Below are 16005 nucleotides of genomic sequence, written 5' to 3'. Positions count from 1 at the left end.
TGCTCTTGTATAGTTCCATTGTTTTGAGTGTTTGAATCTGCCCCTAATATAAAATTCTCCATTTTATAATTTAGTTGTGTCCTAGTATTGTGTTTGCAAGCAGTGAACAGCAAACTGTTAGTCCCTTATTACGGTATTCTTGGTGAAGGCCTCTGTTAAGGCAGCAAGCCAGAGCAAAATGCAGCGTGCGGTCACGTTTATCACAAATGGGGACACAAGAGTAACAAGTGAGCGAGTTTCTCCCCATGGGCTACGTGCCTGCTGGCCCAGCACTGTGGCTGGCTGTGCTGATCTTCCAACACTTCTTTATTAAACAGTTGCATTTCATCTTAATATTTGATCAGTGCTTTTCCCACACTCAAACTGGGAAAATGGACCATACGTTTTGATAAGACCGCATTATCAATAGAGGTGCACTTCAGTGCTAGTGTTTCAGAGAACATGTTTCTGTACCCCAGATCTATTAAGAAATGAATGTTGTTTAGATGGATCAAAGTATTGATAAGTTGGTGTACTTCAGTCGAAGTGTTTACAGGCGTCTTGCCCCCTTGTGTGAATTAAGGACAGTTTCTCTGTAACAGATTAAATCTGGCAGCCCTAGTATTTTGATCGCCTTTGCTTTTAATTGGTTAGTTTTTGTGCAAGTGAGTTAATCGTCGGCTTAACAAAAGCAAGCCATTAGCAGCCAAATGGTTTAAGCAGTGTTTCCCGTGCTTAATTCCATAAGCTGCTCACCCTCTTACTTGCTCGTTATTTCAAATGGGGATTTGCCAATTGCCTGAGCAAAGAATGTGCCTTTTCTGCACATTCAGCTCAATTGTTAAGAGGCAAACTTGGCCAGTTCTGTAGCAGACTGGAAGAAAAGAAAAACTGTGCATCTGTTCCAGTGAATTTCCCTTCAGTCAACTGCAAGTCGGTCTCGCTCGCTCTCGCTCTTGAGCTGAATCCTTGTCAGCAACCATAAGAGGAGTTTTGCTCTTTTGAAAGGTTGTAAGTTAAAGGTGATTACAGTTAACCAAATCCTTTCGCCTTTTCTAGTTTTGTGAACAAATTTTGTCAGATCTGCTTAGAGAGAAGTCATTCTCCATGGATTAGGCTACTGTGTTTGCCTGAGGGGGGGTGGGTGGAGGGTACTGAGGTCCTTATTACAGAGATGTTGTTGGCGTCACCTCTGTAATGTGTTCTCTGTATCGCTTGTGATGTTAGTTTTGCCTTGAACATTCTTTGAATTCATTAATGACATTTTAGTGCAGCAGGTGTTGCACTCTCGTGTTGTCTTGGCATCATGTTGGTGGTAGAGGTGGGCGAGGAACAAGTCACATTCCTGATGGTCCATGTAGGTAGTGCTTTCTGAAAGCCTTCAAATGGGTGACATGGTCTCATTCAACCCATAAAGCACTGGGTCTGAATCAGTTCAGTGTGAGCTGTCAGGAGTACGTTCACAGCCTGTCACACTGATTTGTGATCAGTTGTGTTGGAGAGAAACCAGAGTGTTTGGCCCTGGGGCTGTTGGAACTGAAACTGGCTGCAGCCAGTCTCTCTGAGCCAGTGATCCGTGGCCCTAGGTGAATGAGCAGTCCTGTATGCCGCATAGTGTCAAAACATCTGAAAGGCATTCCAGGTGATGCAAGGTTGCTTGGCCTTTACTCTAGTTTCAGGCAGTTCACAGTGCCTCCCTTTTCAGCCTTGAGTGTTATGAAATAACTATAGCCCCCAATGGGCTATTTTTAGATCCAGTTGATACTAGTAACAATGTTGCACGTGATACCAAAAGACTCTGAACTGTAATGGTTTGTCGAACGTTTACACACTTGATCACATGTTGATCTTCATTACCAAGACTAGGATCCACACTAAGTCGTTGTGTTCACTCCTTGTGAAAACAGTCCAATTGTGAAGGCTTGTGAATGGAGAGCTTAGGCCCATATAAAAAGGGGGAATGGGTTGTCGTTTATCCCATTACAAATGCCTGACTTCAATACACTTCGGTCCTGGCCAAGCATGCCAATAGAAGTAGACTGATAAAAAGTAATAATTTTATGACCTTGTATCATTAAGATAAGGTTTATTACTTTTCATGTCTATGCAAAACTTTGAGAGGACACGTACCACATATTTAAAACCCACAGAAGATGATGGCAGTCAATATGAACTTGCTGTCAAATTTTGTTCTATTGACCGTGATAATATTACAGTGATGCTTTGAGTTGAACTTAATTGAAAAGTTCCTCCAAGACAATGAGTTGACTTCAGGCGCAAAGAAATTAGATCGGTGACGTGTAAATGTATGCTTTTTGTATCAGTGAGTTGAAAGCCTTTCAGATTACATGTAGACCTTCACAGTGTGGCAGGTTGACTTCACCTCAAAATTGCAGTGGATGAGGAATAAGTGGCATTTACCGCATGGTAGTAACTGCTTTATGTACCTGGATGATCAGGGCTGCTGGCTCCTTGATACCCTTTCCTAGGACTTTGTCTGTTGTATGTTTATCATGTAAATCATCTAAATCATGTCCAGAAGATTTCAGCCTAACCAAGCAGATATGTGTTTGATTGTGATATTTTCTGTTCACCTATTTGACCCCAGCTTTTGGATTCTATCCCTAACCAAGCTGTCTGTCCTCTGCTGTCTCGTCCCTCTTGTGGTGGTCAGGAGCTGCGCTCGCGCGAGGAGGAGCTGACGCGAGCGGCGCTCCAGCAGAAGTCCCACGAGGAGCTGCTGAAGCGACGGGAGCAGCAGCTGGCCGAGCGCGAGATCAACGTGCTGGAGCGCGAGCTCAACATCCTCATCTTCCAGCTCAACAAGGACAAGCCCAACGTCAAGAAGAGGAAGGGCAAGTTCAAGCGCAGCCGACTCAAGCTCAAGGACGGCAACCGCATCAGCCTCCCCTCAGGTGAGCTCACGGGGCGAGTGGGGAGATCGGAGGGGTCAAAAATGACCACTCTGAAAGTTGCGCCAGGAGATGCAATGGCAAGACGTCTTAATGGAGGAAAAAAAAGTTGCTTCAACTACAGTAGGGTTTCTCAACGGTACCACCCCCTGGGGGGCGTTCGTACAACCTAGGGGGGCGCTGGGAATGTTTTTTTTAACCTTTTTTTTACATTTTAAACTTTCATGGTTTTCCCATATTTTTAGTGCAAAAATAGGCTACCTGAAAATAAATAGGCTATTTTCACTCATGGGTTTCTAACCCCTCTACCGTCCCAGCTACATTTTACTGTTTATCTATGCTCAGTGGTCATACATCTATGCTCAGTGGTCAGTGCAGTTCGGGCCTGCACGCGCCCGGACTCACATCCCCCAGCCCCAGCTATCGTCATCTCTATAGTAACGCCGATAAACATAACCCAAGTTTGCGGCTTAACAGTTCAATAACCAATAAAAATGTACACAATTCACTGTGACGTCTTCATCTTTAATAAAACAACACAAAGAAACATGGCGGATAGCAAGAAAAAGTGCCGACCGTACAATGCAAATTACATCAATTATGGATTTATTCCTTCACCGATGAACACTACTTTACCTATGTGTCTGCTCTGCGATCACGTTTTCTCGAATGAGGCCATGAAACCCTCGCGGTTACAGGAACATTTAATCAAAAAACATCCCGACAAAGCATCCAAAGATCCGGCCTACTTCAAGTCTCTGAGGAATCAGCATTCAAGGCGTTCTACCATCAACACCCTGTTTGCCCGTAATGTCAATCAAAGTGAGAACGGGTTGGTGGGGTGGGGTCTTATAATATTGCTATTAGTGGGTTTTTTTTACCCAACCAGTCTCCTATTGCTTCTAACAGTGGGATAAATCTGCTTAATAATAAAATAGGCTCATAGGGACATTTTCTTATAATTCCAGAAGAAACCAAAACAGCACAGAAATGGGCTCGTTTTTTTATTTAAGCAATATAGCATGAATGTGAGTGGCCTATAGCCTACCCAGAGGTGTAGTTTTTTTAATTTTTAATTGTGTGTGTCTGTGTGGGGGGGGGGGGGGCAGAAGATCAAAGTAAGGTCAGGGGGGCGTTTGCTCAAAAAAGGTTGAGAACCACTGAACTACAGTGTGGTAGTCCAGGCTTTTCCGTGCATGTTTTTATAGGACAGCCTTGACACACACAATCAAAAATATTCCATATTTTTATGGGATCATGGGAATGGGAACGCCAAGTACATGAACATGCCCCTGCTTCTTAGGCTACACACTATAGTCAAGCTGTACCCAACTCCACAAGGCTGGGTTTTTATCGTTGGTCAAAGTCACACAAGTGATGCAACACAGGAAACTTCATTTTTCAATGTCCAGAGAGGAAGCCAGTGGGCGAGTTAATGGCCATGATGATGCAGCTTTGTGTGGGCGGAGGGTTAAGTCATCCCTTTTTACTGGTGCTGAGGTGTGCTTCTGTGGCTGGCTGGACAAGTAGTTTAGACAACAATTCTGTTATGCTGTGAAACCTTACTGTGGAAGTCTGCCAGCCAGACATTTATATTGGAGGATAATTATTGGGAGTCAATTTTTTTACAGTCAGTTCTAGAATATCCTGTCAAGGACAATTTACTTCTGAAACAACTCCTTCTGACAAATGCAAAGACCTAGAAAAACCCCATCCATCAAAAAACTCTCTTAAGCACTATAATGGGCAATGTTAAGTAATTACTTTTCCTGAGATGAAAAAGGTACCCACATCTAACACAGTCTGCAGTAGCATGGAGCTCATCATAGCACGGTGCTTATGTGTATTGCTGTATTTCATATTGGTGTTCAACATCCTCCCCCAACCTTCCTCACAGACTTCCAGCACAAGATCACCGTCCAGGCTTCGCCCTCCATGGACAAGAGGAGGAGCCTGAACAGCACGAGCTCCAGCCCTCCCAGCAGTCCCACCATGATCCCTCGCCTGCGCGCCATCCAGCGTGAGTCCCCTCTGCTCAGGCCTGTAGCACGGACCAGCACGCCAATAGACCCTTTCAACAATAAAAACAAAAACAATGCTTGAACATTCTATTTGGTTCCCAATCTACTTCCTCTGCATTAAGATAACATATGGAATGTTAAAAAGGAAGTCTTGTGGGGCCAACTATGACGCTGATAATGGAACTCTCTTGAAAGGGTCTATAGGAATCCGTACAATAACAGTAACGTTAAAGTTTAGATCATATGATTCTAGCATTAGTTCACCATTTTATTGCTCGTAGTTATTGCTTACCTTAGCTGATCATAGTTACATAGTAATGCAAAAGTTAGGTTAGCTAAGTGTGGTAATACTTAAAGTTTTAAGTGAGTTAAGTTGTTGATCTAGACATTGCAATACTCCAAAATATGCTATTCATTACTGCAGATGTAGCACATATATTAAATGTTTGTGTTGAAAATCCTGTTCTACAATGACCTCGAATTGAGTGATGAACATCCTCTTGGAGCCTGTAGAGGGCAGTGTAGATTACCGTAAAACTTCAAATAATCGCCGAGTCGTGGCTACAGGTTTGGGTTAAAGGCCGGTCTCCAGTAGAGGCCTGGTCTGTTTTTTAGTTTCGGGTTGTATTTAATGTTCTAAAACCCGTCAGATCGTCTGTTTAAAGATTCGCAATGACACGAAACCGTTACAGAAAGGAGGTTACAGCAGTGTGAATTAGATGTTGCACGTCGTTAAGCATTCACATGTCTGGTCACAGTTGCAAGGTTTTAGAATGTTGCATCAAGTTGCTGCTCATCTCGTTGCGAATCTTGGGTGTGATTTGCGCTTAAGGCGCAGACTGCGCACGTTATGATTAGATGGCATTAAAAGGCTGCGGAGGGGAGAAGCTAGAATTCCAAATTGTATAACTTTTTTTCCAATATGAACTATGCCTATATGTCCGACTTCGTCATCGTTCAATTCATCCCTTGTGTTAATTTGCGGATAGGCCGATGGTAAGCTTGTTTTTATGCTGGCAACAAAACCAGAACGGTTTGCGAACGTTATTCTTTATTCTAAATGCCATGGCGATAAAGAGAAAGAAGTCAGAAAAGGAATTTACCTTAGACTAGGCTATATCAGAGCCCGTCTACGGACATTCTCTGGCTATATAACCTACTGAAATAGGTTAATGATGTAAAGTCAAGTGCGCTTCTATGGGACTGGTGTGTGCGCGCACAGTTTTTATTGAAGAGTCGGAGTGGCAAGTGCTGCGCATAGTTGCAGTGGAATGTGGCTGCCGCAGGGCATTATAAAACTTCTCACTCTTAGACCTACTCATACACGGCAGTGAAATGGCGTATTTAGCTGTCTAAATTCGAATCATATGCTGGGGGAGAAATCGTCGGACATCCATGATTATTTTGTTATTCAGCACCCCTGGTCAAAAATATGTTCCCGTGCGCCTGGAAGTAGGCTATGATTTGAATGTAGACTGTTGCCAAATTTGGCAAATACAAAACGGGACAAACAGTATGGTTCATGCTCTCTCATGCTGTTTCATTCCTGCCGAAAAGGAGGGAGAATGAAACATTAAGCACGTTCCACTTTTGCATAAATAATTCCTGAACGGTTTTGGTCAGGGCTGATAATGCAACTGTATTTGACAAAGGACCGATATAGGCTATTTGCTAGTGACAAAATATGAGCTTTCAGTGTGATACGATCTCTTTGTAGATTACGTTTAATTAAAACGTGTTTCATCTGTTCGGCTATCCCCGCTATTTGGATCTTACTGTATCTCACTCAATGAACCACATCTCAACACTAAATGAATGATGATCCGTAATTGTCATCAGATAGCCTAGTCATATAGGTAGACATTCAGTGTGTTTGAAATAATTAATTCAATAATATTTTCCATCTTTGCAGAGGAAAAGTTTTGTGTAAAGGGAATTAAAGGCCTGTCTCATATAGACGCCTGTCTCTAATACTAGCCGGTGCAGTTTGGCGATTTGGGAAAATAAAAGCCCGGGCTATTATATGGAGTTTTACGGTAAATAAAAGACTTGATTTTCACCCAGAGCATCAGCCATACTAGAAATTGAAACATCATAATCATTTGGCAAACCACCTTACCCCCCTTTCTCACTGCTGCAAGAGCTCAATGCTGATAACCAATCAAAGCTGAGCATTATGGCTGCTAGTCAGGTGCTGTTGCAGACCAGCCCTCAGGGTCACCCCTAGCGTGACCCTCGGGTGAGTTTCATGTCAGAGTTGCGTAACGATGTTCTCTTCCTCCAGTCAGCACACTCACTGAGACAGTCCGCAGGGACAGTATGTATGTGTACCACCAGGATGTGGATATCACAAGCGAGTGCACTCCACCTAGTGGCTTTAGGAAGAAAGGCAAGGAACCTGCGGCTTTGTGGGACTCTGTTTGGTCACCTGTGTGTGTGTGTGTGTGTGTGTGTATGTGTATGTGTTTAAACTTTGCCCAGTGGTGATGCACAGAATGTGGCAGGAGGAGCTAATGCTAGCTTATTACACTCTGACAATAACATTGATAATTTGGTTGCAGTTTTCTCAGAGTTCAGGAAGTTAAACATAAACCTTGGACTGGCTTCTTGTATAAGGCCTAGCTTATAGTATGGCCAGTCCTGGACATGATGTGTTTCCCTCACTCCAGGAAGTCAGTCCTAGCTGTTTATCTCTTGAACTCCAAACCCCATGACAGACTAACGTAATAATGAGCATCATAAAACAGGCTGCAGGTCAGTGACATGCTGGGTTACCTGAGCAAACAAACATCCTAAATATTTACTGAAATTCGCGTAATGAAATATACGCTTCAGTAAACATCCTAAATATTTACTGAAGCATAATGATTTGCGATACTTTAGCAAGAACATGAATAGTGTCATGTTGTTATGTTTGGTGCAACCCAGCATATACTTGGAACTGCAGTCTGTGTGTGACTCTGGTTTTGTGGTTCTCTGACCAAATGTCTTCCCGCCTGACCTGCTGTGGATGGTGGAGGGGGGCCTTGCTTGACTCATCCAGCTTCTTAACAACCCCAGTGTGTGGTTTTATTTTCCCTTTGGAGACTAACAAACAGTACCATATACACTGGCTCTCCCCCCGTGGCTGTGGATCTCTGAACTAAACTAGCCCCCTTTTATCAGAGCTCTGGCTGACTGATGTAACTGTGGTTGCAGTGACCTTAGACGAGAGCAACAGGACGTGGGGGCGGAGCACCATCTACAAGCCTGAGGAGTTTGAGGACGTGAAGAAGGGCTTCAAGAAGAAGGGCCGCACGTGGGGGCCCAGCTCTGTCCAGACCAAAGAGAGGGGGAACTGTGCTGAGAGGTGAGAGCTATTATAGCCAGCCACTGCAGGCTGTTAGAGCATCCTGTGTTGGGTTCAGATCTCATATTTGTTTGGTTTATTGTGTCTGAATGTTGGGCAGTAAGATTTGCGTTAGGGTCATTGTCTCAACTGTTCAAAGCAAAACAATTCAATGAATGCACACATTTTAATTTTTTTATGGTGAGGTTGTGTTTCATAATCCCTGCCCATGTCTGTGAACTAACAGTGACGTTTATGGTGAGGTTGTTTCATAATCCCTGCCCATGTCTGTGAACTAACAGGGACGTTTATGGTGAGGTTGTTTCATAATCCCTGCCCATGTCTGTGAACTAACAGGGACGTTTATGGTGAGGTTGTTTCATAATCCCTGCCCATGTCTGTGAACTAACAGTGACGTTCCCTCTGGTAGAGTGCGGCCCCTCTCGGATGGGAGCAACCCCTGGTCCACGAGCCTCCTGAAGTCCCAGAAGCCTGTGCCCCTCGCAGCTCTGTTTGCAGAGCAGGGTGAGTCTCTGAACGGACTAATAGTGCATCAGCTGCATTTGTGTGATAGTAGATTCACAGGTGTCTTTGTTTATGAAGTAGAGAAATCTTGCCTCTGTGACCCTTGAGTTCTAGTATGAATTTGAGATGCTGTCCTGTAAGTAAAGGAGATGAAGAATGTATGTGTGTTGCTTTAGGCTCAGGTAAAGAGGAGGCCGGTCCCACTGACGGCCTGGATGGCAAACCAAAGCAACTGAAGTTCCCCAATCAGGTGTACATCGATCTACCTCTGTGGAAGGACGAGCAGGGCGAGGGCGGAGGAGGCACCTCGGGCGGCACGTCGGCGACCGAGAACCACGACGACGCGGCCACCTCGGCCAGCTCCACGGCCAGCACCACGCCGCAGCACACGCCCACCAACAGCCTGAAGCGCGCCTCGGGCCGGCGGCGCCTGGACGCCATCCTGCACAGCTGCGCCGCCCTGCTGGCCTCGGTGGCGCTGGGCTCGGACGTCAGAGCGCCGCCCCCCGCAGGCGAGGAGCCGGAGCCCCGCGAGGAGCGCAAGAAGCGCGAGGGCCTGTTCCAGCGCGCCACGCGCTTCCGCCGCAGCACCAGCCCCCCCAGTGGAGGTGGAGGAGGAGGAGGAGGAGGAGGAGCGGGAGGGGTGGGCCGCTCACGGAAAGAGGAGACTGCGGCGTCCTCCTCGCTGTCGTCGTCTTCGTCCTCCTCCTCCTCCTCCGGGCCCGTCAACCTGCTGTCCATGTCGGTCATCTCGGAGTGCAACTCCACCAAGTGCTTGCTGCAGTCCGACTCCGAGGGGCCCGAGCCCAGCCCAGTGAAGGAGGTTCCCTCTGTCAGTTTGGCCAAGATGGACGCCGCTGCTCCCGAACACACGCCCAACTCACTGCTGAAGAGGAAAAAGAGCAACCCTGTGCTCACTCAGACAGGTGAGGGAGCCACACAAAATGCCTACCTACGTGTGTGTGGGTATACTTTTTTGTGTTTTTTTGTTTTGTTTGTTTTGCTTTGTTTTTTTTAAGGTATCAAAAGACATCAATGTGAATTGACATACAGTATAAACATATCAAAATGCCTTTGTAGGGTGCACCAACGTCGTGTAAAGAGCATCAGTCACTAAGCAGTGGCTTGAATTTGCTGCAGTTTTTCTTTTCAGTGCCAGAGAGGAAATTCACCTGATACCGCTACAGTGTTGTTATGCTAAGTCTAGACTATAGTATAGTAGTGTGTTTGTTTCCCCTGTGGTTGCTCAAATGTCCCCACTGTTTGTCCTCCCCAGCCAACGGGTCATCCAGCAGCCACTTCCCTTCCACTGGCCCCCCCTCTACCACCGGCAACACCTCCTCGTCCCAGAAGAAGAAACCAGACCGCGAGCCACCTCCGGAGAAGCTGACCCAGCCCGAGCCGACGATGGTCATCTCCAGGCCGCGTCCGCTCTCCCTGCGTGGCCGGCCGCACGCCTGGGGCCTCCTGAAGGGCCGCAACAAGAGCTATTCGCTGGGCCACAGCTCGGGCGAGAAGAGCGCGCAGAGCGTGGCGCAGAGCGTGGCGCTGGCCAGCGAGGTGAAGGTGGGCCGCTCGCTGCTGGACGTGGACACGGAGGGCCAGAAGCGAGACTGCACCGTCCCCCTCTGCCGCATCCAGAGTGGACCCAACCGGACCTCGGTCTTTGAACTGGAGAAGGAGTTTCTCTCGTGAAGACACAAGCTGCTTCCGGCTGTCGCTCTGTCTCTGTCTATCTGTCTGTCTGTCTGCGTGTCTGCTGTCCTCCCTTCATGCCTCAGCGCAGTGGAGGGGTTGACTCAAAACTGAGCTTACTGCCAGACAATGGCCTCCCAGTATGGAGAAAAGGCCTCACACGGTGCAAGACAGACTGTCCCAGATATGGAACACTCTGCCTCCTCTCTCCGTTTCAGCGGTCTGCCTCTCCCCCCGTTACCCCCCTCTTCCCCCCCTGGAGCACTAACTGACTGCCATCTCGTAGCATTCTCTCGTCAGAATCACTGGATCCCCCAACTGATCCCCTGATCAGTTTGGTTTTGGGTTTGTCATTTGACCATCTCCATATTGCCTGTACACTCATCTGCATTCAGGCCTTTGCTGCTGGAGTTCTCGTGTGGTACTTGTCCTTTTTTTTATTTTTATTTTTTTATTTATATCTGTATCTTGTTGCTAGGTAATTTAATATGGAAAAAAGACATTTTTAAATAGTAACTGATGAAGTGATCAACATTCCATTTTGGCAGGCAAAATGGCCACTTACTTTCTCTATCTTGTTTTGTTTGGACATCATACTGTATGTCACAACCAAGAACTGGGCATTATGTATGCACCACATTATCGAACAAACCTCCTTTTTTTATTCATTACTACAGTGTTCATGTTATTTACATTCTGCTATATGAGCAGCCATGGTGCCCAGGGGCTGTGGTTGCCTGAGAGAGCATTCGTTTGGCAAAGACAAACCAGCCTCAACAGTAACAGAAGGATACCCATTGGTATGGCAGCTTAACAACTGATTTAAGATGCCTGTGAGCTTCCCCTCAGATGTGGTCAATGGCAGTAGAGTAGAGGACTACTACAAACTACACATTCTAGTTATGAATTATGGACACCTTTTGAAATGATTTTGATAAAAGCATGCAAAATCAATCTAAATCTTCAGATTAGCAATATGAATGTGAGATTGGCTGATATTGGTTCTTTTTTTTTGTGTGTGGCTTGTTTGTTGTCCTTATTAGTCTTGTCAGAGGCACTATGTGAGGGGTACCACCTGTTTGCAAAATAGCTGCACATAAGAGTTCTGTTAGACAGGCATCCTCTTTAGGTCATTTGTTTCTACACACACACACACACACACACACACACACGTACAGTAAGGGTAGTTCTCTGATGTGGAGAGTCTGTGAGAAGAAAGGGTGTTTTGGCAGTGGTAGCAGTTAGGCTTCCTCCATTTTTGCTGTTTTTATTTGTTCTGGTGGGTGGTTAGGTCTTCACATGATATATGTGCATCTACTGTTGTTGTCTTGCATATGATAACAATTGCACACATTAACTGAACACACTGGAGTCTGTCCTGTCATGACAAGCTTATACTGTAATTTCCCCATTCAAATGTCTTGAAATATCTTGAACATTGTTAACAAATATTTGTCTTTTTAAGTCAAAACCCTCAATTTGGATATACTCAATAGAAAAGAACATTTTTGGCACCTGTGCGAAGTTTCTGTTTACAGAGCATCAGAAGCCTGTGCATGGTCACCACAGCTATTATTTACACAACTGAGTGACATTGAAATTAATAGTAGATTAGTGTCCTTATCAAGTGCTCAGTAAACGTTGACTACATTCCTGCCACTTCCTGAATGTCACTGATTGGCTAGTCACTGCCATGACTTCTTCTCAGAATGCTGCTCCAAGGCCCAATCAGTAGTGCTATTATGTTTTCCTGTGTTGTCCCAGTGGCTGTATTTAAGTGATGGGATTAGTATTCTTGAGGTCCATTAGTAAAATTATGGTATGAGGTACAGAGGGACGTTGAATGTTTATTTGGGATTGGAGTTTCCCAGACATCCATGTTTTTCCATCAGATTTCTGCATCTACACATAGTAAAAAAAAAAAAAAACACTGATTCACTGTAAAATGCATGAATTATGTTCCCAAGTTTTCCACAATGTGAGACCAATTGATAAAAGCAGTTGCTTTTGATATCTAGTGTAATGTTTAGTTTAAAGAAATAACATTTTCGGTATGCTTTTGTGGGAAGCAACTGATGCAAGCACCTCGACTCTTAAGACGGTACCTCTTTGAAGACTCATGAAATAAAGAAGTTTGACTAGGGTGCCTCACATTTTCCTCAGACTTAAAGACTTTGTCGGTGGGAGACCCTTTCCAGTATCCAGCCTCAGAGATGAGATCTAGTCAGAAGAGCACAAACCTGCCCACCCGTTGGGACCTCTCATAGTGTTGGAGTGCCTTTTTGCTGAGCCTCTGATGGACTGTGATGGAAACAGGAAATAGATGATGGAGGCCTTCCCTGATTGGTTGGTTATTGAAGGGACCAAACAACTGCTCTTGCATTCCTGCATTTTCACCAAAGCTTACTCCTAGGGCAAGGGAGAGAATTTTTAAAACCAAGCCTTGGTTTCATGAAATTATCTAAAATGTCAAATTGACAAAAATGTGTATTTCATAGTTTTTTTTTTTATTTGTTACATAGCTGAAACATGTACATAGCCTTACATGTGATTTTACCAGTATTGTGTGTCAGAGGACACCCAAGCGTTAATGAATAGTTCATGGATAGTTAACAGATCCCAATCCACGTTTTCAAGCAATCTTTGATCCTAGCACACCAAAATGTGACCACAACAGCTAAAAATTCAATCTCACTAGATATGTTGTGGGTCAGGTGGGTTGTGTTGAAGCAATTGTTTTGGCTATTACCGGTCTTGTGTGTTTTTTATGTAATGTGACTACATGCTCATTCTGAATGTATGGTCATTCTGAAAGATCTATTAGACACACTATCTGTTACCATCAATGTGTACTTGTACTTCTGAAACAATCACCTTTGATGAAAATTAAATATTTTTTGATTGTTGAATACACATTTTTGAAATCAGTGGCTGTGTTTTTACTTCACAATATAATCTATTTTGATAAATGGATGATTAGCAAAACTCCACAAGGTGAATTGTTTTCATAAGCCTGGTTGTCAAATGACTGGAAATTGTAATATTATGAATTGTAGATTCTATTTGATGTCTGAACTTTCAGGGTGTTGTTTGCTTACAGAAAGCAACTTCAATAAAGATCCACAATGTTTTTTTTTTTTTTTCAAAAGCAAAAACATTCTGTTTGTATTCTTGACTTTCTTATGTAAGCACAATCACATAGTTTACATTACATCTTCTTAATGTAATAATTCAGACAGTTCCACTTGTCCAGTAGCCCACTGTGTTGAGGTATGAGCAGATGCAGAACACACGTTAACTAACAACTACAGTAGTTACACACATAAGAGTAATAAACCAGAGAGCATGAAACCATCTAAACTAAAATGCCATATGGAAGCAAAGCACCCCTGTCGAAGACAAACCTGTTGAGTACTTTGAAAGGTCACATCAGGAGTTGAAGACTTCACAAATGTAATGCTAAACATCAGCATGTTCCAAACAAATAGTGCTACAGGCACTTTGCATGTCTTACCATGTAACACACTGTACTGTATCTGTTGGCTTAAACGGCAAAGAAAATATGGGTCGCGGCTTAAAGAACATGGGAAATTGTGGGGGAACCACTGTTTTAGATGAACATGTACGATATAGCAGGTTCCGATTCCTTCCAATATCCAGCAACTTCACATACAGTAGCCATTGAAGAGGAGTGGACCAGTATTCCACAGGTCACAATCAATAATATGATCAACTGTATGCGATGGACATGTGTCGCACTGTGTGAAGCAAATGGTGGCCATACCAGATACTGACTGGTTTTCTGAAGAATGAGAGCGAAGGTATTCCATTTAGGCCTATACTGTGTACGTACAGGCACATGATCAAGTCCTTTAAACAGACAATGCACAAAAACAGGAAGGCATTGGCAACCTTTAAAGGTTGCATTGTTGACCCTTAGCTGGGCATTTCAACACACATCCTACATCAGTGTCCGTTCTACTTGTGCTGAGCAATCCTCTTCTTGTATGGTGTGCAGGTCGGTCTAATATTGTCTATCCATCAATCTGTCTGTTCATCAGTCACCAACTCATCCTTTTGCTATTATAGTTGGCTTACACCAGAAAGATGATGCCCCAACGTTGGAGCTCAACTTTCAATATCTGGACTACAGAAACATCTTGCAATGGAAAATGCAACCCAGCACCTTAGACACAGTTCTCTTCTCTGTGCAGTATAAAATTTAAGTCTGCTCTTTCATTTTGCCAGCGGCCAGATGATGCAATTGTGTATTTCACTACTGAACATAAAATGAATGCTGGAATTCTTGCAAAAAATGCAATTTGATCAAGTTTAGTCATGTTTAACAGTATATTGTGCAATGTGCGTAAACTAAATGATCATCACACAATCTACATGAAATCAATGTGGGAATCTAGAAAACCTTAATACTACTCAAAGTTATTGACTTTGTCCGGAACTAACACATTTACTGTAACCTACATGCACAATAGGTTTGATAAAAGGGAAAAAATTACCATTTTGATGGATGTCACCTTCCCAGATATGTGACAAGCAGTGGACAGAGTGGTACTACGCCAGAGTCCAAGCGTCCAGCAACTGTGTCCTATCAGAATGGACCCTGAGAGTCCCATGTTTTATTATTGGGGGTTAGGTAGAGGATAAAGTGTTTGTTATGGACAGTCAATCAGGAAATGTCTGCCAAACATGTAAGTGCTTACAGCCATCCCTTTGACACAATCACATCAAGTTCCCAAATAAATTTGGCCTGCTAAGTGGAATAATGAACAATGGACACATTGTCCAAAATGGACAAATGGACACATAATGGGTGTCTATGCAGCTTCTTTGCAATTACAGTTTTTGCCCACTAAAAACAAATGCTTAGCTTCGAACCCTAAACTTCTTGTAACCATTGATAGAAATAAATGTATGTTTAAATTTATAATAATTTAACTTCAAGACTACTTTTAGTTAGCCATGTAACCCTTCATGGTTTTAAACAAAGACCCCATCCCCTCCCCCAATGGAATGCTAATGTGCTGGTTTAAGGCCTATCACTTACACAAGACAAAGGATGCTACCTTGATATAATGTATCCATGTATCATGAAATGTAAATGTATTCATGTCTGGTATCATTTTGATAGTCTCATTACAAGGATTGTAATGATGTGATTGTGAGAATGTTTGGAACATTCTATAAGTGATATTTCTGATATATAAGATATCTCTCCTCATGCTATTCTGATAAGAAGTCATAGGTGTGAAGTGGGTGTGAGTAGGTGTGTCTGATGCCAACTGGAGAACCAATAGTGGGATTGTTCTTGGCGCCATTTTTGTTCTTTGTTTAAAGCATTTAAAAGTAACTAAACTGCAATGTTTGTCAGATCAGATTTTCTAGACTTGGACTAAGGATGTAGCGGAAGAGAGGATAAGTTGGCTACAGGCCAACCTAGGCCTCAGGCCTGGGCTAGGCCTACATAGACCATAGACCTTTTTTGTACTCTCTCTCAGCTTGTAACATAATAAACCTGATTCCAGTT

The 16005-nt window shown here is 43.9% G+C and overlaps 1 protein-coding gene across 4 annotated transcripts in view; it reads left to right on the top strand.

Annotated features, from left to right (window-relative positions):
* Positions 1-13585, top strand: part of map3k21 (mitogen-activated protein kinase kinase kinase 21) — a 28764-nt gene extending 15179 nt beyond the window's left edge. Inside the window, exons 5-11 of one of the 4 annotated variants that reach the window (XM_076286081.1) lie at positions 2654-2894; positions 4789-4911; positions 7197-7301; positions 8111-8261; positions 8671-8765; positions 8942-9691; positions 10042-13585. In XM_076286081.1, coding sequence (XP_076142196.1) covers positions 2654-2894; positions 4789-4911; positions 7197-7301; positions 8111-8261; positions 8671-8765; positions 8942-9691; positions 10042-10460 — 1884 coding nt within the window. In that variant the 3' untranslated portion in view covers positions 10461-13585. Of the gene's footprint in view, positions 1-2653; positions 2895-4788; positions 4912-7196; positions 7302-8110; positions 8262-8652; positions 8766-8941; positions 9692-10041 lie in introns of all 4 variants that reach the window. The other 3 variants (XM_076286080.1, XM_076286084.1, XM_076286083.1) reach the window with 3 other exon arrangements.
* Positions 13586-16005: the final 2420 nt, after the last annotated feature.

The sequence above is a fragment of the Alosa pseudoharengus genome, unplaced genomic scaffold (genome assembly GCF_046254945.1).
Source record: "Alosa pseudoharengus isolate Yale_2024_CS ecotype anadromous, Long Island Sound unplaced genomic scaffold, YU_APseudo_1.1 YU_APseudo_1.1_scf_15, whole genome shotgun sequence".
NCBI classification, from domain to species: domain Eukaryota; kingdom Metazoa; phylum Chordata; class Actinopteri; order Clupeiformes; family Clupeidae; genus Alosa; species Alosa pseudoharengus.
Note: the sequence above shows the minus strand (reverse complement) of the source record. Positions and strands in the feature narration are given on the sequence as shown.